Below are 25777 nucleotides of genomic sequence, written 5' to 3' on the forward strand. Positions count from 1 at the left end.
ATGGACTGCTTCAGTATCTGAGGGGTCATGAATGGTACTGAACATTGTGCAATCATCAGCGAACATTCCCACTTCTGACCTTATGATGGAAGGAAGATCATTGATAAAACAGCTGAAGATGGTTGGGCCTTGGACACTACCCTGAGGAACTCCTGCAGTGATGACATGGAGCTGAGATGACTGACCATCCACTCGGCAGTTCTGGCTGAAGATTGTTGCGAATGCTTCAGCCTTATCTTTTGCACTGCTGTGCTGGGCTCCTCCATCATTGAGGATGGGGATATTTGTGGAGCCACCCCCTCCAGTGAGTTGTTTAATTGTCCACTACATTCACAACTGGATGTGGCAGGACTGCAGAGCTTAGATCTGATCTGTTTGTTGTGGAATTGCTTAGCTCTGTCTATCACTTGCTGCTTATGCTGTTTGGCATGCAAGTAGTCCTGTTTTATAGCTTCACCAGGTTGACCCCTCATTTTTAGGTATGCCTGGTGTTGCTCCTGGGATGCCCTCCTGCATTCTTTATTGAACCAGGGTTGATCCCCTGGCTTGATGGTAATGGTAGCGTGGGGAATATGACAGGCCATGAGATTACGGATTATGCTCAAGGATAATTCTGCTGCTGCTGATGGCCAGAGCGCCTCATTGATGCCCAGTCTTGAGTTGCTAGATCTGTTTGAAATCTATCCTATTTAGCACGGTGGTAATGCCACACAACATGATGGAGGGTATCCTCAATGTGAAGATGGGACTTCATCTCCACAATGACTGTGTAGTGGTCACTCCTAACATTACTGTCATGAACAGATGCATCTGCAACAGGCAGGTTGGTGAGGATAAGTATTTTTTTTCTCTTATTGGTTCCCTCACTACCTGCCACAGACCCAGTCTAGCAGCTATGTCATTTAGGATTCGGCCAGCTCGGTCACTCCGAGCCACTCTTGGTGATGGACATTGAAGAACCCCACCCAGAGAACATTCTGTGCCCTTGCCACCTTCAGTGCTTCCTCCAAGTGATGTTCAACATGGTGGAGCACTGATTCATCAGCTGAGGGAGGGCGGTACGTGGTAATCAGCAGGAGGTTTCCATGCCCATGTTTGACCTGATGCCATGAGACTCCATGGGCTCCAGAGTTGATGTTGAGGACTCCCAGGGCAATGCCCTCCTGGTTATATACAATGGTGCCGCCACCTCTGCTGGGTCTGTCCTGCTGGTGGGACAAGACATACCCAGGGATGGTGAAGTCTGGGATTTTCTGTAAGGTATAATTCCGTGAGATTGACTATGTCAGGCTGTTGCTTGACTAGTCTGTGAGACATCTCTCCCAATTTTGGCACAAGCCCCCAGGTGTTAGGGTCGACAGGGCTATAATTGTCATTGTCGTTTCCAATGCCTAGGTCGATGCCAGGTGCTCCGTCTGGTTTCATTCCTTTTTTGAGGCTATGTAGCCGCTTGTTAGAACTGAGTGGCTTGCTCGGCCATTTCAGAGGGCATTTAAGAGTCAACAACATTGCTGTGGGCCTGGAGTCACATGTAGGCCAGACCAGGTAAGGATGACAGATTTCCTTCCCTGAAGGATATTAGTGAACCAGACAACAATCAACAATAGTTTCATGGTCATCATTAGGCTTTTAATTCCAGATTTTTATTGAATTCAAATTGCACCATCTGCCATGGCAGATTTGAATCCAGGTACCCAGAGCATAACTCATTACAAGTCCAGCGTCAACGCCCCTATGCCATCGCCTCCCCTAACTCGGCACAGAGCAAGAATGAGACAAAGCATCTGCTGGTCTGTATGCTCAGTGCCATATTATAATAAACATATCATATTATATTTCATAAAAAAATAAAATATATGTAATTTATATCCACTTGCATATTCAATCATCTCAGAGGCAACCTCTTTGTCAAGTTATACAACTGTGATTTCTATTACAAAAGCAATACTAAAGAAAATCGTCTGGAATATAGTAAGCATAATGAAGAGGTGAACAGGGAGAATAGAAGGGTTTAAAGAGACTATGAATAAAGCTATAGAAGGAAATGGAAAACAACTTTTAAAAAGTGAAAGAACCTTCATAGGAATGTAATAGCACTCAGGGATAAAGGAGACCATCTAACTGGGGCTGGTACTTACAAATGATAGGGGAAACGTAGGTGTACAAGAGGAAGATATGAGAAAACTGTTAGAGCAAACATTAGAAGAGGAATTAGCTCTAAAATAAATTAACGAAATCCAAAATGAATAACCACTGATGGTGCACAGCCCAGGTAGTTGAAAGAAGTCAAAGAGGAGAGGGCAGTGGCTCTGGTCCAAACTTTTCAATGCTCCAATAATATGCAAATAGTGCCACGGCGCTTAAAACTAGCTTATGTAATATTTCTGGTCCAGCAGTTGATAAATCAATAACTATAGATCAATTAATCTAATGTTAATGATCTAACTGTTGATCCATAATTTGAAATAAAATGATTAAACATTTAGAAATGCATGAGCTAATGAAGGACAGCCAGTGTGAATTTGTTAAACGCAAGTCATGTTGGTCAAATTTAATGGAGTGCTTTGAAGAGATAACTGATTGCAGAGGTAAAGAGAATGCAGTAGATGTAGTGAATCCCAATTTTCATAAGACTATGATAAGTTACCTCTAAAGAAACTTGGTACAAGAAAAAACGTGGGAACATCGATCGAAAGTTGGCAAATGAACAGGAGAGAAAGAGTTCGGGCAAATGGATGTTGCCTGGATTGAAGAAAGGTGGAAATGGCATATGCCAGGAATCAATGATGACTCCATAATTGTTCTTGATTTGTAGATGATTTGGGCTCTAGTATAGGTTTGCTGATTACATAAAGGTATGGATTTTGACAAATATTGAAGACTGTGAAAGACTTCAGGCAAATGAATAGGCATTAGGCACTCAAAAGTATGAGGTCGGTGGATGATTTAACTTGATGTGGATGTGTGAGACAATATATTTTGATAGGAGAAACAAGAAATGAGTGTATACACTGATTAAAAAGACATGTACAGAGATCCTTAGGGGTCTGAATATATAATTTCATATAAGCATGATGCAGCTCGATAAAACTATAAAAATTCCAAATCCTATTTTCAGTTTTGTAAATAGGAGAGCAGACCACAAGAGTAGAGACGTAATGATAAATTTGTCCAATACATTGGGTAGAGTGCAGTGTAAAGTTTATTCTAGAAAGGATGTTAAAGACACAGAGTGCACAGTGTAGATTCATCAGAATGGTAACTGGATGGGAAACTATGGAAAAGAGATTGGTGCCTGGAACCATTTCCATTGGAGCTAGCAAGTCTAAGAGGAGAGGTAATAGAGGTTTTTAAAATTATGAAAGCTGTTGATGGAACAATAGAAATAGGTCATCACCTCTGATTGGGAGTCAGTACAAAGGGGTCATCAATTTAATATTATTAGTAAGAGATGAACAAGAAAGGTTAGGAAAAAATGCTTAAACTGAAGGCTTTTGGAGCACAGAATGTTTCGCCAAAGGGAATGAGGCAGTGACAATGACAAATTCTTAGGGATAATTGGATAAATATTTGAAACAGTTGAAAGTATGAGATGAGGGGAGAGGGCTGGGCAATAGAATTTAGTTTTGGATTATTTGAACGAAGAATTGGCACAGACGTGATGGACCAAATAGTTCACCCTTCAGGGCTGTAAAATTGTTCAGTCCTATGGTTTGAAGCATAGTCACTTACCTGGGTTTATAATTGCAATATGTTTCAGCAACATCCCCTCAGGAAAAGTGTTAATGGAACATTGATAACTGCCTTCATCTGCAGCTGTTGCCTTCAACTTTATATCTCCATTAACGGATGATGAGAGAAATGTAACACTCTGATTGTATGGAAAGAAAATGTTCTCTCCCCAGCTGGGATTATAGACAGCAATTTTGTGCTTCACACCATCAGTATTCTTCACCCAGGACAACTGGATCATTTTGCTCGTCTCAGGATATGCACATTTCAGCACGACTACATCCTGCAGCTTAATTGCAGAGTCTACATTCTGGTACTGCTCACAAGTCACATCTGAAATAACAAGATTTTAAAAGTTTACTGCAGCAAGGCTTCAAAGCATAGCATTCACAATACATGCTTCATAATGTCACTATTGAGTAGCACCGAGTCAGATATGTTATGAGAGAGAGGCAGAATTATGTTTTGACTTGTTTCCAAGATGGAGGTTAATAAGGAAACACAAACATAGGAATTGTCAGACCAAAACAGGCAAAGCTCCATCTAGTTCACTTTGTTAATGGTCAGTGGATTATGTTGATAAAGATACACAGGTAATGGGCACTGTTTGATTCAGGACTGAGAGCAAATATAAAAAGAGGCTCATTAGACCCAACTGGCTGCCCCAGTTCCACGGCTATGTTCGCACCTGCATATCCCTGGAGAGGGAGCGTGTGGTGTCCACTCTTATGCCTGAGGCCTTCAGCGACTGGTGGGGGCTAAAGGGGTGCATTAGCAGCCCCAGAAATAACATTTTAATTTAATTTGCTAAGTTTTCTTCAAAGTTTTGTCTTTTTGTTACAGTGTCCCTTTAAGGGGCTGTTAATTTGTTCATTCATTTATTTATCTATTTTTATTGGGAATCAAACCAGCATGAAGAGATTCAGCTGAGGCACTGGGTTAGTAGTTAGGAGGCAGGGATCTGTAATGCTGCTTCCTGTGAATAAATCTGCATCAAGGAAAAGATCGGTGTTTTGTTTCATACTTCTTCATCTGTCTTGGAACCACTGCGCACACTTCACACCATCCTGGTAATCGTTATGCAATGATAATCATAGCAATCAATCTTTGTCAGTAAGGTCCAGAAGTGAGACAAGGAAACCCTCATGGTGGAGAGCTTTGGGAATCATGGGTGACATTTTATCTGCGGCGCATCGTTCCTGCTGGTGGGATCAGGCAGGACTTCCACTCTTGTGTCCCAAATGATTATAATTAAAATGTAAAGTGCCAGTAACAGACACAGGAGACATGTACGATCACGGACAGGAAAAAGTTTTCAGTCGTGAAACCCGCCATCAGTTGACAATGCAGCAGGTATGAGCAGGCTATAAGAGAGTCTCCTGGACAAACAGGGAGGTTCTGTATCACGGCCACAATTTTCCTGCCAAACTCCATTGCCTCAGTAATCTTGTTACATTTTCAATTCAACAGATTATTGGCCTCACCCTCCCCCCCTTAAACTTCCCCCACCCATCACTTCCATCTTAATTACTGTCATTCACAACTGCCTACCACACCCAAGATACCAGGCCCTTCCCACTCCACTCAATCATGCCCTCTGTCCTCCCTTGGATCCCTCTTCTACTCATCCATGGCTCCGACCACATTCCACATGTTATCCTGTCCCTCCCCTGCTCAGCCTTGACTTGCCCTTTCCATCCCGAGGCCCCATGCAAACTGCCACTGTCCTGCTCCCCTTCTTGTGATGTAGAGTTCAACAAGGAAAACCGCTGACCTTAGACACAATGGCATAAAGCCGGCTATTGCAACCCACCTTTAACTGAATGCAAACCAGGTGCCATGAGATTCCCATGCGCTGCTGACTTAATCCTGAAGGTAGCACTTAATTTCAAGAAATCTTAATGTAATGGGTATTCATAGCGTGCTATTATATTACAAGTAGAAACCTGCTATGGAACTGCGTGAGTCCTGAACCACCATTGCCAATCCGCTGACTTAACCTCTGCATCTCAGCCTGCTACTGGGAAGCCAAAATTTCAGCTCCGCCTAATTAAATCTTCCCACCTGCCACATTTCCCCTTCTTACAGGCCCCATAAAATTCATCCCTCATAAGTCCAAAGTCACCTATTCCTTCCAAGCATGCTAATGCACGTCATTGTTTCAAATTAATTGTATAATATATCTCAGATGTTATTTTGCAAAGGGAATCAATCTAATTTAAATCTAATCTAATTAATAAAACAGAGATGAGGGGGAATTTCATAATCAATCTGTGGAATTCTTTACCGCAGAGGGTTGTAGAGGCTGGGTTGTTAAGTATATTCAAGGCTGAAATAGGCAGATTTTTAATCAGGAAGGGAATCATGGGTTACAGGGAAAAGGCAGGGAAGTGGAGTTGAGGATTATCAGATCAGCCATGATCTCATCGAATGGCGGAGCAGACTCGATGGGCTGAATGTTCTACCCCCGCTCCTACATCTTATGGTCTTAATTTCCGTTTGAATAATTAGTACTGTCTGCTTCCATCATCTCCCTAAGGAGCTTGTTTCAGAGATTGGCAATTTGCTCAATAAAATATTGTTTCTGCACATTAGTTTTGAATCTACTCTCTTCAACCGCAGGCAGAGTTCTCTGCTTTTACTACTCTGGATGAGATGGAATATTTTGTCATGTTTTACATTATCTAGTCAAGTAATTGTCAAAAAAAAAGTTTTATTTCTAGACCACAGCTTTTGAGGTTTTCTAAGAAAGATTTGCAATTAAAGTGAAAGTCACTGAATTTCTGCGCAGCTTACCCCCTACACTTTACATAGAATTACACATTAGGACACTGATAGCAAACAATGGAGAATTTCATTCCATAGTCATGGCTAAACTCAAACCTAGATTATGCTGGTAGAACAACAATGCAATAATCCACTCTTCCGTCTAATTACCCAGGTCCAAATTCTTATTTAGAATCTACTCAATTAATTTTCAAACTGCGCACAAGAAGTGAGAACATCTAGTTAAACCAAGTCTATGAACAATGAGAACTGTTTTTTTTTCCCTTATTGCTTCCATTCACATCAACTATTGTTCAAAGTTTAGAATAACATGATGGCAATACATAATTTAGACCATGAGAGTCCAGTGTTTCTAAATCAGAATAGATGGGAGGAAGGGTGCGGGACGGGCGGGGGAGGGGTGGTGGAGGGGCAAGAAAAAGGAAGCATGACCACCGAGAGAAGTAGCTGTAATTGCAGCAAATGGGTAAATGTGATTTCAAAGGATTGTGAGGAATGTTTAAAACAAGACAGGGTTTTTTAAAATCAAAAATAACTAAAGATTCCTTTGAAATACAGACTGGGTGCCAAAAAATATTTTCTGTTATCAATGCAAGTAGTTTAAGTGTTGTAATTGATGGAAGTATGTAGGATGCACATCTTGAAAGATTTGCTAAGCTTCTCATGCCAACATTTGGAAGGCCTTAATAGGGCACCCTCAGCATGGAAAACTGATTGGGAAATCTTTAATTGTTTGAGGAAGTAGATGAACCAGAAGAGTTATATTTCACAATGGCATTGCAAGCAAATGATACCTGAGTTTCAACATAGTTATAGAATTATATAGCACAGATAGACACCACTCAACCCCTCTTCCCTGCACCATTTCTTTGAAAGAGCTATCCAATTAGTTCCATTACATCAGTCCTGGGCTTACCAGCAGCCAATCACTGGAAAGAAAAATGTTTGAAAGATGAAAATCGCAACAGGCTAATGGGATAAGAGGCATCGAGGAGGAGAGAGAAATGGGAGGTTGAGAAAGGAGAGATGACAAGCAGCCAAAAAAAATCCCTAAAGACAGGGTGGGGGTGGGGGGGTGCAGTGGCCAGTGCTGTTAATATTACAAGGTTAATATTCTACTCAGTGAAGGGTCTAATCATGTGTACAATGAAAACTGTGAAGGGAATACAACACAGGGTTGAAGAGAAACAACGACATTATGTGATGAGTTGATTAAATATCCCTGCATACTGCAGAGTACATTTAAACCTGCTGTGTGATCAACACGATCACAAAAGCATCTCTGGAAATGCTTCCTACTCCGTTGCTTTGCAATGTTATTTTACTTCTTGATATTTTTAAGTTAAATCATGGAGAAACAACCAAAAATATTCTAGCTTTGCCACTACATCTACATTTCACTGTTTACTCCCTTTTCTATTCTCCCACAGGAAGTGGAGAAGAGGGTCAGTTAGAACTGAAGAAAGCAGACAAGAAAGTTTCTTCTAACCCACTCACTGGCCTTGTATAACTTACTGTATTAAGGAGACTTCACCTAACTCTTGACATGAAAATGGTCAAAAATGTCTATTTCTGATGTATGAGAAAGAACTTGCTGCAGTATCAGTATTATCAATAATTATAATAATTCATTATAATATAACAATTCATTATTATACATTATTGTCCATAAAAAGCAGGACAAATCCAATCCGGCCAATACCTCTCCATCAATCCGCTGTCAATCATCAGCAAAGTGACAGGTGTCGATCATCGGCAGGGTTATCAAGCAACACTTAGTCAGCAATAACCTTCTCACTGACATTCAATTTAGGTTCCACCAGAGGCACTCAGCTCCTGACCTCATTCCAGCCTTTGTCCAAACATGGACAAAAGATCTGAATTGCAGTGATGAGGTGAGAATGACTGCCCTTTGGCATCTTAGCAGCATTTGACTATGTATAGCATCAAGGAACCCTAACAAAATTGAAGTCAACGGGAATCAGGGGAAAATTCTACACTGGTTGGAATTATACCTAGCGCAAGGGAAAATAGTTGTGGTGTGGGAGGTCAATCATCTCAGCCCTAGGGCATCACTGCAGGAGTTCCTCAGAGTAGTGTCCTGGGCTCACCCATCTTCAACTGCTTCATTAATGACCTTCCCTCCAGCATAAGGAGTAATGACGATGTTGCTGAGGATAGCACAGGGTTCAGTACCATTCATAACTCCGCAGGTAATGAAGCTGTTCATGTATGCATGCAGCAAGACTTGACAACATTCAGGCTTGGGTTGATAACTGACAAGTAACATTCGTATGACACAAGTGCCAGGCAATAACCATCTTCAACAAGGGAGAGTCTAAGCACCTCCATTTGACATTCAATGGCATTATTGTTGCCGAATCCTCCAACATCCTCGGGGGTCATCATTGAGCAGAAGCTTAAATAGGCCAGCCACATATTTACTCTGGCTACAAGAGCAGATCAGAGGCTGAGAATTGTGTGGCCAGTAACTCATCTCCTGACTCCCCAAAGTCTATCCATTATCTACAAGGCACAATCAGAAGTGTGATGGAATACTCACCATTTGCCTGGATGAGCGCAGCTCCAACAACACTCCAGAAGTTTGACACCACCCAGTACAAAGCAGGCTGCTTGATTAGCAGCACCCCATCCACTATTTTAACTATTCACTCCCTCCATCACTTGCTCATCATGGCTGCAATGTGTACCATCCAAAAGATGCACAATAGCTCACGCAGATTCCTACAGCAACACGTTCCAAACACATGGCCTCCAGTACCTAGAAGGACAATGGCAGCAGATCCCTTCCAAGCCACATGCCATCCTGACTTGAAAATGTATCGCTGTTCCTTCACTGTTGCTAGCTCAAAACCCTGGAACTCCCTAACAGCACTAAGGGTGTGCCCACACACATGGATTACAGTGATTCAAGAAGGCAGCTCACCACCACCTTCTCAAGGACAATTAGGGATGACCATAAGTACTGACTCTGGTAGCAGCAGAGACAGCAAAACAGCAGAAGAGAAGATGAAGCAAAAACAGCTGCTCATGAGAACAAGAGACCTAATGCGGCTAGACAGGCAACCCTTTGCCACAGCCAACCTAACATCAGAGCTACATGCCCCAACACACGGTCCCCAGGCACCTTTTTGCAATCACCCAACATCCAGGGCGCCAGAATTACACACCAACAGTCAGCTCACAGCCCTCGCCCAACCAGTCCACCATCCACAACCATAATGCCAGCAAGGGGGTGCGTCATCAAGTTCCCAAGATTCTGGGAGCAGCAGCAATGGGGATCATCACTGGCAGAGACAGCAGCACCAGAAATAAGACGAGCTGTCAGCTTTAACATTAAACCTCTTCATTAACACAGGAAGTGCCACTGTGAGTCTGAAACATCCCATTAACTAAAGTGCTTTAACACTACAGGCTGTCTGAATATTTTGTGTCCCTTTCTCATCCCTTATTTCTCACATCTCTGCTGCACGTACCGGCTGTTTGGCTTGAAAAAAAATTGGTTTATTAGAAGTTCGGTCTAGTGGGAACAGAGAAAAGGGCAGAGCATTTTGGGCCCATGGAGGCAGCAGGCATTATAAATTGAGGAGGAGGCCAGAGGAGTGTTGAATTAATAAGAGTAGGGAGTAGACCCTAATAGCAGTATGGACTCCTGGGCCAGCGGGAGCAGAGAAGAGGAGACTGAAGTACCATTGGGCCAGCAGGAGTTGCAGGAATAGAGAACAGGAGCAGAAATGGGTCATTGCAGAAGCAGGGCAGCAGCAATAGCAGGGGTTGAGATAGAGATGAAGCCAGGCAACCTCAGAATTGGCCAGAAAGGAGGCTAGAGTCAGCTCAATTATTAGAACAAATTTTTTAAAAAACCACAATTTGTAGTATTGTAAAGCAGATTGCCACCAGTTGTGAGAGGCCTACTATTGCACAACACTCAAACGTTTTAATTGAATCGGCTATAACACGGGGAAGAGTTTTTCGTCCTGCGAGCGGGCGCTCACCTGACCTGAATGGGAGTGAAATACCGTGCGGTGACATCAGGCGAGCGTCCCAGCGTCATCGCGCACTCTCGCAATCTTTTGGTCGGTGGGTGCGCGCGAGAGGCGGCAGCTTGACTGCCAACAATTAAGAGGCTTATTAACGCCCTTAAGTAATTAAGTAAGTTACGTTTTTTGCTGCCTGCTCAACCTTTTGGCTGGCGGGCAGGCAAATAGGCCAGGCGGCCTTTGCATTTTTAACGAAACCTCGTCCACGGGCGGGATGACATTCCCAACGGTTAGTGAAAAATCAATTCAAATGTTTTAACATTCCTTTTTTCCATGTCCCTCTTCATGTGACTGAGTCACATGTGGGGACGTGTTTATATCACATGCGAAAAGTTTATATTTCATTTTAAAATCCGTGCCTTCAGCAAGCAGTCGGTGCGCTCTCCTCAATGCATGTGCTCACGGTCCTCCCGCCCCCACCCCGGCCGTGCCAAGGCTCTTGGGTGCGCCTTTCACGCAGCCTGGCCGTTAATTGTCCAGCCAATGTGAAATCGCTGTTGGGGCCCGATCGCGTGGGCGGTGGGCGGTTTCGCGGCCGGTCCTGGGCCCACCTGCTGCGTCGGCCCAACGAGCGGAAAATCCTGCCCCCGGAGAACTCCAGCTCAGTGACCAGATTAAATATGGAAATTCTAGTGACGTGTCAGGTAAAACACAACAAGTAAACAGTAACAGAGGAACAATACCTGAGGGAATTAGAAATTGCTGTACATGGAACATATGCATCGGCATTGGCCTTTTAAAAAAAAAATAAAGGTGTGTACAGCATTAGACACATCAATTATGCAAACTAGAGATTGAAATCCCATTGAAAGGCCCCTTCATAGGTTCATAGCAGCAACAAGGTAACCTTCCATGAAATTAGTCGGTGATGAGCAGCGAGCTCTTGCCACCCGGGATTCTTCAGTGGCTCATGTCATTACCAGCAGCAAGCAAGGTAAAATATATTTTCTGGTGATCTTAAGTTTCTCCCACATCCAACTCAAACATCATAGCAGAGGTTCATAAAAGGTAGTAAGGGTGACACAGTGACCCAACCCAGCTCCTCCTTAACAAAAGGTTTGTTGGGTAGCCTCTAAATGAACATTAAATACTGTGGCCAAAAGAGGTCAGAGGCTAGGAGTCCTGTGTGAGTAACTCACCTCCTGACTCCCCAAAGCCTGTCCACCTTCTACAAGGCACAAGTCAGGAGTGTGATGGAATACGCTCCACTTGCCTGGATGAGTGCAGCTCCCATAACACTCAAGAAATTTGAAACCATCCAGGACAAAGCAATCATCCACATCCACAAACATTCACTCCCTCCACCACTGACGCACAATGGCAGCAGTATGTGCACTGGGGTGCACTGCAGAAATTCACCAAGGCTCCTTAGGCAGCACCTTCCAAACCCATGCCCACTACCACCTAGAAGGACAAGGGCAGCAGATGGAACACCACCATCTGGAAGTTCCCCTTGAAGTCACTCACCATCCTGACTTGGAACTATATCGCCGTTCCTTCACTGTTGCTGGGTCAAAATCCTGGAGGCCCTTCCTAATAGCACTGTGGGTGTACCTACACTACATGGACCGCAGCAGTTCAAGAAGGCAGCTCACCACCACCTTCTCAAGGGCAATTAGGGATGGGCAATAAATGTTGGCCTAGCCAGCGACGCCCGCACCCCATGAATAAAAAAAACCACATTCCACCATTCCCAATCCTCAAATGTATTTCATTGAAATGAATCTGTCAGTGCATGCTGCTGTAAACACCGTGCAAGTAATACATACAACAACTGCACCAGCAGATAAAGTAGTGCCGAACCGAAAAATGAATATAAAGTCCTTGGATCTGAAATTCAGCAGGGTTTCCACTGATCTGTCGCTGCATTTACAGTGAGGGATCGGTGGCATCGTCAAGGAATTTGAGAAGCAGGAGTCTCAATGTTCATGGGAGGTTACCTCATTGTTACTATGAATCTGCGATGGGGATCAAGGCTTTGGTAGATAGATTGTATCCTAATGAAGACAAAAGAGTGCTAAAAGAATGACAATCTCAGCTGCATTATACACAATCTTCTTAATAACGTTGCTTGTTCTAAAGGTCAAATAAAGTTTAGCAACCAATTTAAAAAGAAACATTACTCGTGACAAACTTCACCTCTGCTTCTGTTTTGATGTATGGATTTCTGCAATCTGCTTTCAATTATATTTTACTTTTACAGAAATTGAAAGCAGTGTAAATTAAGGAAAGCTACTTCGGTCATACGATGTGGAGTCTTACCACCAGAGTAATTATTTCTCTTTTCATAATTGCTTCAATAAATATTTAGTTATATTCTTGCATTTAGTTATTCATATTCCTAATAAATGTTTGTAATACATTTGAAATAATCTCACTGGGTACATTAAATCCTGATTTTCATACCGAACACTGGCACTCATTTCCTGACTTTCTGTTGCCCTTTAGGATATTGATTCATTCACAGGCCAATGTTAGCAATCTGCATGTGATGGCAAGACTTAAAGAGATCTCAGGAGTCAATCACTTGGCAGCAAATTCTATAGAATATTGCTCCAGTTGTAATTGAATCCAAGCTATAAAAGGGACAAATTTCAGCAATTAAAGAGACACTTCAATGCCAGTGGAGAAGGATGGTAACAGTAAGCAATGTAACTGCATACCAATTGCAGTGGAGTTTTTCATGGATACTGCAAATTACTTAAAATTTAAAGCACAGACACAGGTCATTATGCTCTAAACAAACCTGCCACCCATTCCACTTCTCCTAACTGTATTATCATATCCTCTAATCGCTTGCCCTCATGTCCTTCTTTAGCTCTCTCTTAAATGTGTCCTCAACTAGTTCCACATTCTAACCATTCCCTGGGTACAGAGGTTTCTCCTGAATTCCTTATTGGATTTATTAGTGACTGCCTTGCATTTCAGAGGTCTTGTGGCACGGTGGATGGTGTCCCTGCTACTGAATCAGAACCTGTGGGTTCGAATCTCACCCCAGTTCTTGATAACCAAGGAAGCTGCATTCATTACGCAGCCAGGCAGGTTGAGTATCAACCTGCAGATCCTTCCAACAGATACCAATGGTAAGGGTGCGAGAAATTCCTGATCAGCCATGTGATGGAAAGAAAGCTAGAGCCTCTACCATCACTATCCATAGTTCCAGGCTACAACTTATAGAAACATAGAAAATAGGAGGAATAGGTCATTTAGTCCTTCAAGCCTGCTCTGTCATTCAATATGATCATGGCTGATTGTCTATCTCAACGCCATACCCCCACTCCCTCCCAATATCCCTTGACACCTTTAGAGTCTAGAAATCTATTTCTTTCTTAAATATATTCAGTGACTTAGCCTCCACAGCCTTCTGTGGTAGAGAATTCAACAGGTTCACCAGCTCCCGAATGAAGGAGTTTTTCCTCATCTCAGTCCTAAATGGCCTAGCCCGTATGCTGAGATTGTGACCCCTTGTTCTAGAATCCCCCCAAGAAAACATCATCCCTGCATCCAGTCTGTCCAGCTCTGTCAGAATTTTATACACATGATTGCCTTGAAAGGAAATGTTATTTAAAACTAAGAATTACACCTAATTTAGGGTGATGATACACTTAAACAGTTCCATCCAGTGTGGTTGTTTCAAATGCACATTGGTGTGAAATGGGCCATATTATGTATAAGTCACATCAACAATTCCACTTCAGAGCATTTAGATCAAGAGCTGAGAGACCAGCTCCAGCAGAAAATGGCACATCTCATGGATTTTGCAACAAGTATAATTTGCACCATTAAATCCTGAACAGGCATCGGGTCTCCGGGGAACTTTTTAAGCTTAGTGCGAACGTCTGGGGCCATTTTATTGAAAATGGAAAACAGGTACTCATGATGCTACAAAAGTAGCTACCTCAGAGTGGGACTCGACATGAAAGGGAAAACATGACACCCTCTATGGTAGATAACAATAATCTGAAGCTTAGTTACTGTACATAAACCCAGTCATCATCTCACGCACCATACCATGTTAACCAGGAGAAAAAAAGAAACTATATGGTTAGCCAGTAGCTTACAAGCGATGCACTCATTGATTCCCCTGTGGGGGAAGAGAAAACAAGTCTTTGTGAGTAATGGCAGCTGTGTGTAAAAGTGAAACATCCATTGCATCAAGCGCACTATTAGGTCATAGACTTCGACTTACTGATTGTTAGTCTGATCAGGAATACATGATTTTTATTTTGCCATAATGTGCCTTTTTCATACAAATGATAGGAAAACATGTCAAATTGAAAGCTGGGTAATGAGTCAGTAACTTAAAGCGAGTTGTAGATTCTCATAACCTATGCGGCTCACTCAATTTTTAATGTAGGGTGAGGTTAATTATAAGTAAATATTAGAGAGATTTTTTTTTAGCATGATCACAAGATACAATAGAGGGGGGTCCTGTTGCCCTGTTATTGTTTGATTAAACATCAAAAATAAATGTGCTCTCCATAATATAACCTAATTATCATGTAAAAATGACTCCAAAGGTTTTAGAAACCTTGTTTGGATTGCATGGAAATTAATTTTAAAAGAGTTGTAGTTAGATACTCATTTAGATATAGTAATGCATGATGAGTGATGTTACAAATATGAAGTTTATCAGATTGTTATATTTTCAACTGTCTGTATAATTTAAGACAAAATAGAGGAATGAAGGGGGTCATGTGACCCGTTCTGAATTCTGCCTCACAACAAGACTGGGTTCTTGGCTGTTAAATGTTTAAAGGGGAGGTTGTTTTACTGGGAAGAATGTGCAAGATATTTATATCAGTGAACAGTGACTAGATTGTTTGTCTCTAAGTTCCAGGGAGGTGTTAGGAATGTCAGACTTTGTAAAGGGTTAGACTTTAAACCATCTATTTAATTCCAAGATACAATGAAGTTGAGAGTCAAGAGGATAGCTAATTAACATTTCTACCTGGAAAGAAGACCCATGTGATTCATATTGCCATGGAGATTGGCTTTGAGAGGGGAAGAATCCTTGGAAGCCATTCCAGGATCAGGGTGCAGGGTTTTGCTAAAATATCACTGAATCTCAGAAACACGGTCAGTCTGCATGAGAGAGGAAGCGAGATAGAGAGCAGAGAGATAAAGGCAGCAAGTTTCTATGGTTCACCATGCAGGTGCAGTTGTCGGATTTCATGTTTAGATTGAAGAGACCATGTTTGTGAGGGTTTAAACATGGCTGGAAGATTCTTCTAGCTTGGACTAGGGGAAAGAATCTCCAATTTGTCCCCCACTGTGAAAGCTAGTTCAAGAATTAGAAGTTACCAGTTGAAAAAGGAAAAGAAAGGAAGCAAACATTTGGGAGCTAAGAACCACTTTTGACTGGTACTGGGAGAATAGAGTGTCTACGTAAGAGACAGAGTAAACTAGGACCATGGATGGATACTTTTATTTGTTTTAAATGTTAAATGGGAAATCTTTTCTGTAGTTAGAGTATACATTGCCTACTGAAATAATGTTTCATCAATATTGCTTTTAGTTAGTTCAAGTAAAATTTTTAAAACTCAAAATCGCATTGTGCAATACTTTCAGTCGTTCACTGGATGTTCGAATTTCTTTTTACAAGTTATCGCTTTCTACAGGGATGTAACAGTGAGAACCTAATCTCGGAACATTTATGTTCTTTCATTTTCCACCTGTTAAGATTATTAACTACCAATCCACATCTGGCAAAAAACTTCAATTATTACTTGCAAGTTTTCAAGTCAAGAATAATTTTCATTGATTTGTTGGATCAGCACTAAACTTCAAATGCTAAAGTTCTTATCAAATTTCACCTAGTTCTTTCATTAATAAAAAAAAATATTTCCAATTGTAATATAACACATACCATAATGTCATGCTAAACATCATTAATTATCTAAATATAATTTGTGACACATGCATTAGAAAAAACTTGTAGCATGCAAAAACACAGGAAATATTCATTTTTGTAACAATGCACAAGGCGAGAGACACAAATGCATTTTTACAAATTGACTCTCAGAGTGAAGATCACATGTTTTACTGAGGAAATCAATGTGTTCTTATTATGTGAAAAATGTTGTGGGATGTCCGCCAGTAATGCATAGTTACAATGGACACAAGGCATACATTCAGCACCACTTATTCACGTGAAAAGCTTGACCTAAAGTTCATACTAAAAACACTGAGGAGCACAAGACTAAATATAGCCTTACTCAGGTATTGAAGTTAATTCAGTGCTTACCCCTTAGCAGGAGAAACAGCCCAGAAGAAAGAAGGAGATAACTTGCTAACCATGACATTGACGGTGATCTGAAATGCTTGAATCAGGGGGAAAAAAAGCCCAAAGTAACAGTAATACAGCTTAAAGCAAAGAATCCACCAAATGATCAGATCAGCTTCCTGTATCATTATATCTCAGACTTGCTTGCAGCCTTCTGCAGACTGATTGGTTGCAGAATATATTTAAATATCACAATTCAACCACAGTTTACTGCTTGCCAGCTAAGAGAAGGTTGAAGGTTTTTTTAAAAACTCCAACTACCAATAGAGGTATGCAATGTCTTTAATTATTCTGGCTACTTTTGTATGTCAAGTTTTCTTTCATTATTTAAACCTTTCTGGTAAACTGGGGCTTCAACGTTCAGAGGGCAGGGCAAAGTGGTAAAGTCAGAAGCAGCAATACAGGGGAGTAGGAGAAGATGGGAGATGCCAGGATTGACACCTTGGCAGGGGATGGATGGGGGGGTGGTGTGGAGAATTCATCAGCAGTGCTTTGGAAGGGGTGCGATAAAGAGCACCGGCATTAATAAGGTGGGGGGATGGGGGAGGGAAGGAGAGTATCAGGATGGATGAGAGGAGAAGAAGAGTGCCAACTTGAGAAGAATGGCACATGGCACTGGATAGTGATGGAAGGAGTTCCAGTTTGACTGGGGGGGTGAGAGGAGGGTGTCAAGCTGGGTGGAAGTGATAGGCAGACAAGAATTGCAGGTTGAACTTGGTGGGAGTGATACAGAGAGGAGAGAGAGAGGGTGAGGGAGTGAGAGAGATTGAGCACGGTGTGGGGGTGGGGGTGGTGAAATAAAGTGCTGGTGTGAACTGGGGGTGGTTGGTAGAGGAGGAAAATGCCAGTTTAAACTGAAGAAATAGTATGAGATTGAACTGAACTGGAAGCCCGGGAATGCTTTTGTGAACAGGTCCTGTAAATAGTGAAATATAAAGTGCACAAACTTAAACAGAACATACCATTTTTAAAACTGAAATTTTTCTGTTAGAATTTCCTAGAAACGCACCACCAACATTTGAAAGAAGAATACAGAAGTAAACCTTTGATGCTTCCAGCTCTGACTGTAATTGTTCTATGTTCAATAAGATTAGGTTTACTCCTTTATTTGCCACTGGACAATTTTTGCTTTAAGAAAAGAAATTTAATTAATTCTTTTCTCTCTTCAAGCGTAAGATTATCAGCTGCGCCTATCAGAAAGAAGTCTAAAAATATAAAGAAATAAATTATTTCCAAATGACTAATATAGAGCAGATTTCAATAAAACTTTTAAAATCTGAAATCCAACACAATTCTCCTCCAATCCACCCAATTTCGGTTTTAATACAGGTGAAACAAGGGGCAGGCAACTATCCCACTCTGAGGAAGTCATTGTATAATTACAAATGATTTTTATTTTTTCAAGATGCAAATTGTTGATGCCAATTGTTAAAAAAACAAAACTTAATCTTTCAGAAGGAAGTCTCCAGTACTTACTTTATGGTACATTGATTTGGCTGCCAAATATCTGAGAATACTGACTGCAGCATGGACCATTATTGAACTAAGGAAAGTGAGACTTAATGGAGGTGTTGTCATACCCCAACCTCTCCCCCCAACTCCCTATTACATATGCAAAGAACCTAATGCCTGCTTCAGTTTGTGCCCTGGGCGCCTTTGTTAGATCCTTTATCACTATGGCAACATATCCATATCGGACTTTAAAGTATCTTGTTTACACTGGTAAAACAAACAGTGTCATCATACATAAAAACAAAAAAACTGCGGATGCTGGAAATCCAAAACAAAAACAAAAACAGAATTACCTGGAAAAACTCAGCAGGTCTGGCAGCATCGGCGGAGAAGAAAAGAGTTGACGTTTCGAGTCCTCATGACCCTTCGACAGAACTTGAGTTCGAGTCCAAGAAAGAGTTGAAATATAAGCTGGTTTAAGGGAGGTGTGGGGGGGCGGAGAAATAGAGAGGTGGAGGGGGGGGTGTGGTTGTAGGGACAAACAAGCAGTGATAGAAGCAGGTCATCAAAAGATGTCAACGACAATAGTACAATAGAACACATAGGTGTTAAAGTTAAAGTTGGTGATATTATCTAAACGAATGTGCTAATTAAGAATGGATGGTAGGGCACTCAAGGTATAGCTCTAGTGGGGTTTTTTTTTATAATGGAAATAGGTGGGAAAAGGAAAATCTTTATAATTTATTGGAAAAAAAAGGAAGGGGGAAACAGAAAGGGGGTGGGGATGGGGGAGGGAGCTCACGACCTAAAGTTGTTGAATTCAATATTCAGTCCGGAAGGCTGTAAAGTGCCTAGTCGGAAGATGAGGTGTTGTTCCTCCAGTTTGCGTTGGGCTTCACTGGAACAATGCAGCAAGCCAAGGACAGACATGTGGGCAAGAGAGCAGGGTGGAGTGTTAAAATGGCAAGCGACAGGGAGGTTTGGGTCATTCTTGCGGACAGACCGCAGGTGTTCTGCAAAGCGGTCGCCCAGTTTACGTTTGGTCTCTCCAATGTAGAGGAGACCACATTGGGAGCAACGAAGGCAGTAGACTAAGTTGGGGGAAATGCAAGTGAAATGTTGCTTCACTTGAAAGGAGTGTTTGGGTCCTTGGACGGTGAGGAGAGAGGAAGTGAAGGGGCAGGTGTTGCATCTTTTGCGTGGGCATGGGGTGGTGCCATAGGAGGGGGTTGAGGAGTAGGGGGTGATGGAGGAGTGGACCAGGGTGTCCCGGAGGGAGCGATCCCTACGGAATGCCGATAAGGGGGGTGAAGGGAAGATGTGTTTGGTGGTGGCATCATGCTGGAGTTGGCGGAAATGGCGGAGGATGATCCTTTGAATGCGGAGGCTGGTGGGGTGATAAGTGAGGACAAGGGGGACCCTATCATGTTTCTGGGAGGGAGGAGAAGGTGGATGCGCGGGAGATGGGCCGGACACGGTTGAGGGCCCTGTCAACGACCGTGGGTGGAAAACCTCGGTTAAGGAAGAAGGAGGACATGTCAGAGGAACTGTTTTTGAACGTAGCATCATCGGAACAGATGCGACGGAGGCGAAGGAACTGAGAGAATGGGATGGAGTCCTTACAGGAAGCGGGGTGTGAGGAGCTGTAGTCGAGATAGCTGTGGGAGTCGGTGGGTTTGTAATGGATATTGGTGGACAGTCTATCACCAGAGATTGAGACAGAGAGGTCAAGGAAGGGAAGGGAAGTGTCAGAGATGGACCACGTGAAAATGATGGAGGGGTGGAGATTGGAAGCAAAATTAATAAATTTTTCCAAGTCCCGACGAGAGCATGAAGCGGCACCGAAGTAATCATCGATGTACCAGAGAAAGAGTTGTGGAAGGGGGCCGGAGTAGGACTGCAACAAGGAATGTTCCACATACCCCATAAAGAGACAGGCATAGCTGGGGCCCATGCGGGTACCCATAGCCACACCTTTTATTTGGAGGAAGTGAGAGGAGTTGAAGGAGAAATTGTTCAGCGTGAGAACAAGTTCAGCCAGACGGAGGAGAGTAGTGGTGGATGGGGATTGTTCGGGCCTCTGTTCAAGGAAGAAGCTAAGGGCCCTCAGACCATCCTGGTGGGGGATGGCGGTGTAGAGGGATTGGACGTCCATGGTGAAGAGGAAGCGGTTGGGGCCAGGGAACTGGAAATTGTTGATGTGACGTAAGGTGTCAGAGGAATCACGGATGTAGGAGGGAAGGGACTGGACAAGGGCAAAGAGAAGGGAGTCAAGATAACGAGAAATGAGTTCTGTGGGGCAGGAGCAAGCTGAGACGATCGGTCTACCGGGGCAGTTCTGTTTGTGGATTTTGGGTAGGAGAGAGAAGCGGGCCGTCCGAGGTTGGGCGACTATCAGGTTGGAAGCTGTGGGAGGGAGATCCCCTGAGGAGATGAGGTCAGTGATAGTCCTGGAAACAATGGCTTGATGTTCAGTGGTGGGGTCATGGTCCAGGGAGAGGTAGGAGGAAGTGTCTGCGAGTTGACGCTCAGCCTCCGCGAGGTAGAGGTCAGTGCGCCAGACAACAACAGCACCATCCTTGTCAGCGGGTTTGATGACAATGTCAGGGTTGGACCTGAGAGAATGGAGTGCAGTAAGTTCAGAGAGAGACAGGTTAGAATGGGTGAGAGGAGCAGAGAAATTGAGACGACTAATGTCGCGCCGACAGTTCTCAATGAAAAGATCGAGAGAAGGTAAGAATCCAGAGGGAGGGGTCCAGGTGGAGGGAAAATATTGGAGATGGGTAAAAGGATCCGTTGAACTGGGAGAGGACTCCTGCCCAAAGAAGTGAGCCCGGAGACGAAGACGGCAGAAGAAGAGTTCAGTATCATGCCGAGCCTGAAATTCATTGAGGTGAGGGCGTAAGGGTATGAAACTAAGTCCTTTGCTGAGCACTGAACGTTCAGCATCGGAGAGGGGAAGGTCAGGGGGTATAGTGAATACACGGCTGGGGTTGGGATTGGAAGAAAGGGTGGGGACGGAGGGACAGGCAGGGGTGGAGGGTCCTAGATGGGTGTTGGTGTCGATGAGTTGTTGGAGCTTGCGTTCCTTAGCACTTGAGAGAAAGAGAAAAAGTTTCTTGTTGAGGCGTCAGATGAGCCAAAGGATAAAATGAAACTGGGGGCATGCGCAGCTTTGAAAAAGGGTACGGCGGTGCTGCTGGAGGGAGAGGTCGAGTGTGTTCATATGGCGGCGCATGGCACTGAGTGTGGATTTCAGAATGTGACGGGAACAGCAGTCCGAGAAATGTTTTATGTCCCGGAGATACCTGTAATCCTGGGTGGGTTCGAAACATGAGGGGTGGAATTTCAGTTGAAATCCACGTGGGGTAAGTCAGAGACTGTGTTCAATTGACAGCCACTGCTCTTCAAGAAATGCCTACCTCCTTGAAGAAGTTCTGTTCCTCTCTGCGACAAGATTTCCGTATCTCTCTGTTGTCTTGCGCACCTTCCTTGCTTTCCATTTCCCTCCTAGTGTTTGACAAGGTGTTTACTAGAACCCGCTTTCACAGCCATATCTCCTTTCTCAGTGACTGTCTCTGTCTCCGACTTACCCCACGTGGATTTCAACTGAAATTCCACCCCTCATGTTTCGAACCCACCCAGGATTACAGGTATCTCCGGGACATAAAACATTTCTCGGACTGCTGTTCCCGTCACATTCTGAAATCCACACTCAGTGCCATGCGCCGCCATATGAACACACTCGACCTCTCCCTCCAGCAGCACCGCCGTACCCTTTTTCAAAGCTGCGCATGCCCCCAGTTTCATTTTATCCTTCGGCTCATCTGACGCCTCAACAAGAAACTTTTTCTCTTTCTCTCAAGTGCTAAGGAACGCAAGCTCCAACAACTCATCGACACCAACACCCATCTAGGACCCTCCACCCCTGCCTGCCCCTCCGTCCCCACCCCATCTTCCAATCCCAGCCCCGGCCGTTTATTCACTATACCCCCTGACCTTCCCCTCTCCGATGCTGAACGTTCAGTGCTCAGCAAAGGACTTAGTTTCATACCCTTACGCCCTCACCTCAATGAATTTCGGGCTCGGCATGATACTGAACTCTTCTTCCGCCGTCTTTGTCTCCAGGCTCACTTCTTTGGGCAGGAGTCCTCTCCCAGTTCAACGGATCCTTTTACCCATCTCCAATATTCTCCCTCCACCTGGACCCCTCCCTCTGGATTCTTACCTTCTCTCGTTCTTTTCATTGAGAACTGTCTGCGTGACATTAGTCGTCTCAATTTCTCTGCTCCTCTCACCCATTCTAACCTGTCTCTCTCTGAACTTACTGCACTCCATTCTCTCAGGTCCAACCCTGACATTGTCATCAAACCCGCTGACAAGGGTGGTGCTGTTGTTGTCTGGCGCACTGACCTCTACCTCGTGGAGGCTGAGCATCAACTCGCAGACACTTCCTCCTACCTCTCCCTGGACCATGACCCCAACACTGAACATCAAGCCATTATTTCCAGGACTATCACTGACCTCATCTCCTCTGGGGATCTCCCTCCCACAGCTTCCAACCTGATAGTCGCCCAACCTCGGACGGCCCGCTTCTATCTCCTACCCAAAATCCACAAACAGAACTGCCCCGGTAGACCGATCGTCTCAGCTTGCTCCTGCCCCACAGAACTCATTTCTCGTTATCTTGACTCCCTTCTCTTTCCCCTTGTCCAGTCCCTTCCCGCCTACATCCGTGATTCCTCTGACACCTTACGTCACATCAACAATTTCCAGTTCCCTGGCCCCAACCGCTTCCTCTTCACCATGGACGTCCAATCCCTCTACACCTCCATCCCCCACCAGGATGGTCTGAGGGCCCTTAGCTTCTTCCTCGAACAGAGGCCCGAACAATCCCCATCCACCACTACTCTCCTCCGTCTGGCTGAACTTGTTCTCACGCTGAACAATTTCTCCTTCAACTCCTCTCACTTCCTCCAAATAAAAGGTGTGGCTATGGGTACCCACATGGGCCCCAGCTATGCCTGTCTCTTTATGGGGTATGTGGAACATTCCTTGTTGCAGTCCTACTCCGGCCCCCTTCCACAACTCTTTCTCCCGTACATCGATGATTACTTCGGTGCCGCTTCATGCTCTCGTCGGGACTTGGAAAAATTTATTAATTTTGCTTCCAATCTCCACCCCTTCATCATTTTCACGTGGTCCATCTCTGACACTTCCCTTCCCTTCCTTGACCTCTCTGTCTCAATCTCTAGTGATAGACTGTCCACCAATATCCATTACAAACCCACCGACTCCCACAGCTATCTCGACTACAGCTCCTCACACCCAGCTTCCTGTAAGGACTCCATCCCATTCTCTCAGGTCCTTCGCCTCCGTCGCATCCGTTCTGATGATGCTACATTCAAAAACAGTTCCTCTGACATGTCCTCCTTCTTCCTTAACTGAGGTTTTCCACCCACGGTCGTTGACAGGGCCCTCAACCGTGTCCGACCCATCTCCCGTGCATCCGCCTTCTCCTCCCTCCCAGAAACATGATAGGGTCCTCCTTGTCCTCACTTATCATCCCACCAGCCTCTGCATTCAAAGGATCATCCTCCGCCATTTCCGCCAACTCCAGCATGATGCCACCATCAAACACATCTTCCCTTCACCCCCCTTATCAGCATTCCGTAGGGATCGCTCCCTCCGGGACACCCTGGTCCACTCCTCCATCACCCCCTACTCCTCAACCCCCTCCTATGGCACCACCCCATGCCCACGCAAAAGATGCAACACCTGCCCCCTCACTTCCTCTCTCCTCACCGTCCAAGGACCCAAACACTCCTTTCAAGTGAAGCAACATTTCACTTGCATTTCCCCCAACTTAGTCTACTGCATTCGTTGCTCCCAATGTGGTCTCCTCTACATTGGAGAGACCAAATGTAAACTGGGCGACCGCTTTGCAGAACACCTGCGGTCTGTCCGCAAGAATGACCCAAACCTCCCTGTCGCTTGCCATTTTAACACTCCACCCTGCTCTCTTGCCCACATGTCTGTCCTTGGCTTGCTGCATTGTTCCAGTGAAACCCAACGCAAACTGGAGGAACAACACCTCATCTTCCGACTAGGCACTTTACAGCCTTCCGGACTGAATATTGAATTCAACAACTTTAGGTCGTGAGCTCCCTCCCCCATCCCCACCCCCTTTCTGTTTCCCCCTTCCTTTTTTTTCCAATAAATTATAAAGATTTTCCTTTTCCCACCTATTTCCATTATAAAAAAACCCCCCCACTAGAGCTATACCTTGAGTGCCCTACCATCCATTCTTAATTAGCATATTCGTTTAGATAATATCACCAACTTTAACTTTAACACCTATGTGTTCTATTGTACTATTGTCGTTGACATCTTTTGATGATCTGCTTCTATCACTGCTTGTTTGTCCCTACAACCACAACCCCCCCTCCACCTCTCTCTCTCTCTATCTCTCCGTCCCCCACACACACACCTTAAACCAGCTTATATTTCAACTCTTTCTTGGACTCGAACTCAAGTTCTGTCGAAGGGTCATGAGGACTCGAAACGTCAACTCTTTTCTTCTCCGCCGATGCTGCCAGACCTGCTGAGTTTTTCCAGGTAATTCTGTTTTTGTTTCAGTGTCATCATATTTCTAGGTCGTCATCCATTGAACTGTTTCCATTGAATATATTTGTTAACTACAGCAAGAATAATTAACTTGATTGTTTAGTTCCAAGAAAGATTTGTTTTCCTCTTACATTAACAATTGTAGTGGTTTGGTCTTTTCATTATCTTTTCATTCAAGTGGCCTGAGAACAATTTGTATCAACATACTCCTTATGATTTCAAGTCTGTACCTTTACTTTCTGCCTTTTAGAGATAACCCAGTCCATATATAAATATTGAACTGATTGTCAGTGATTTCATACTGGAATTTACGTAGGACAGCTGAAAATATCACACACTAAACCAAATTTCTACAAGCTAATCAATTAATGAGACTTAATGCCTGGCATACATGATGTAAGACATCTTAAAATAAAACTGAAGTGCAGTTTCTTTCAATTATCAGCCATTCTATGACCATTGGATTGGCTTGTTAATATTAAACAATATTTTGGAATAGTAAAGGCTGTCATTGTATTCCTCAGGTAGTGAAATTCTCATTCTCAAGTTCTTGAACTGAGCATCTGTCAGAAACTTGGTAAGAACTAAAGAACCACTGCCTGCCAATTAATTCTTGTTATAATACCGTTAAATAGAATGAGACTGTTTCCAGCAATCGAGGGGTCTAAAACAAGAGGGTCATTAATACAAGATAATAATCCAGAATTTGTATTAAGAATAACTGTGATACTGCCAGCTATCAGTGTCATTATTGAGTAAATCAGACAGCAAGTTCTGGTGTTCCCACGTGCACAGCTAAGGATGGAAATCTGAAAATTGCCCCGCTCCACCA

At 43.7% G+C, this 25777-nt stretch overlaps 1 protein-coding gene across 2 annotated transcripts in view; it reads right to left on the reverse strand.

The window, feature by feature from the left end:
* Positions 1-16981, reverse strand: part of cd226 (CD226 molecule) — a 44753-nt gene extending 27772 nt beyond the window's left edge. For both annotated transcript variants that reach the window (XM_041190319.1, XM_041190320.1), the window contains exons 1-2: positions 16828-16981; positions 3733-4065 (exon numbers count right to left, since the gene is read on the reverse strand). In XM_041190319.1, the coding sequence (XP_041046253.1) occupies positions 3733-4065; positions 16828-16885 (391 nt within the window). In that variant the 5' untranslated portion in view covers positions 16886-16981. The remainder of the gene's footprint in view (positions 1-3732; positions 4066-16827) is intronic.
* Between the last annotated feature and the right edge of the window lie 8796 nt (positions 16982-25777).

Source organism: Carcharodon carcharias, chromosome 6 (assembly GCF_017639515.1).
Source record: "Carcharodon carcharias isolate sCarCar2 chromosome 6, sCarCar2.pri, whole genome shotgun sequence".
Taxonomy (NCBI): domain Eukaryota; kingdom Metazoa; phylum Chordata; class Chondrichthyes; order Lamniformes; family Lamnidae; genus Carcharodon; species Carcharodon carcharias.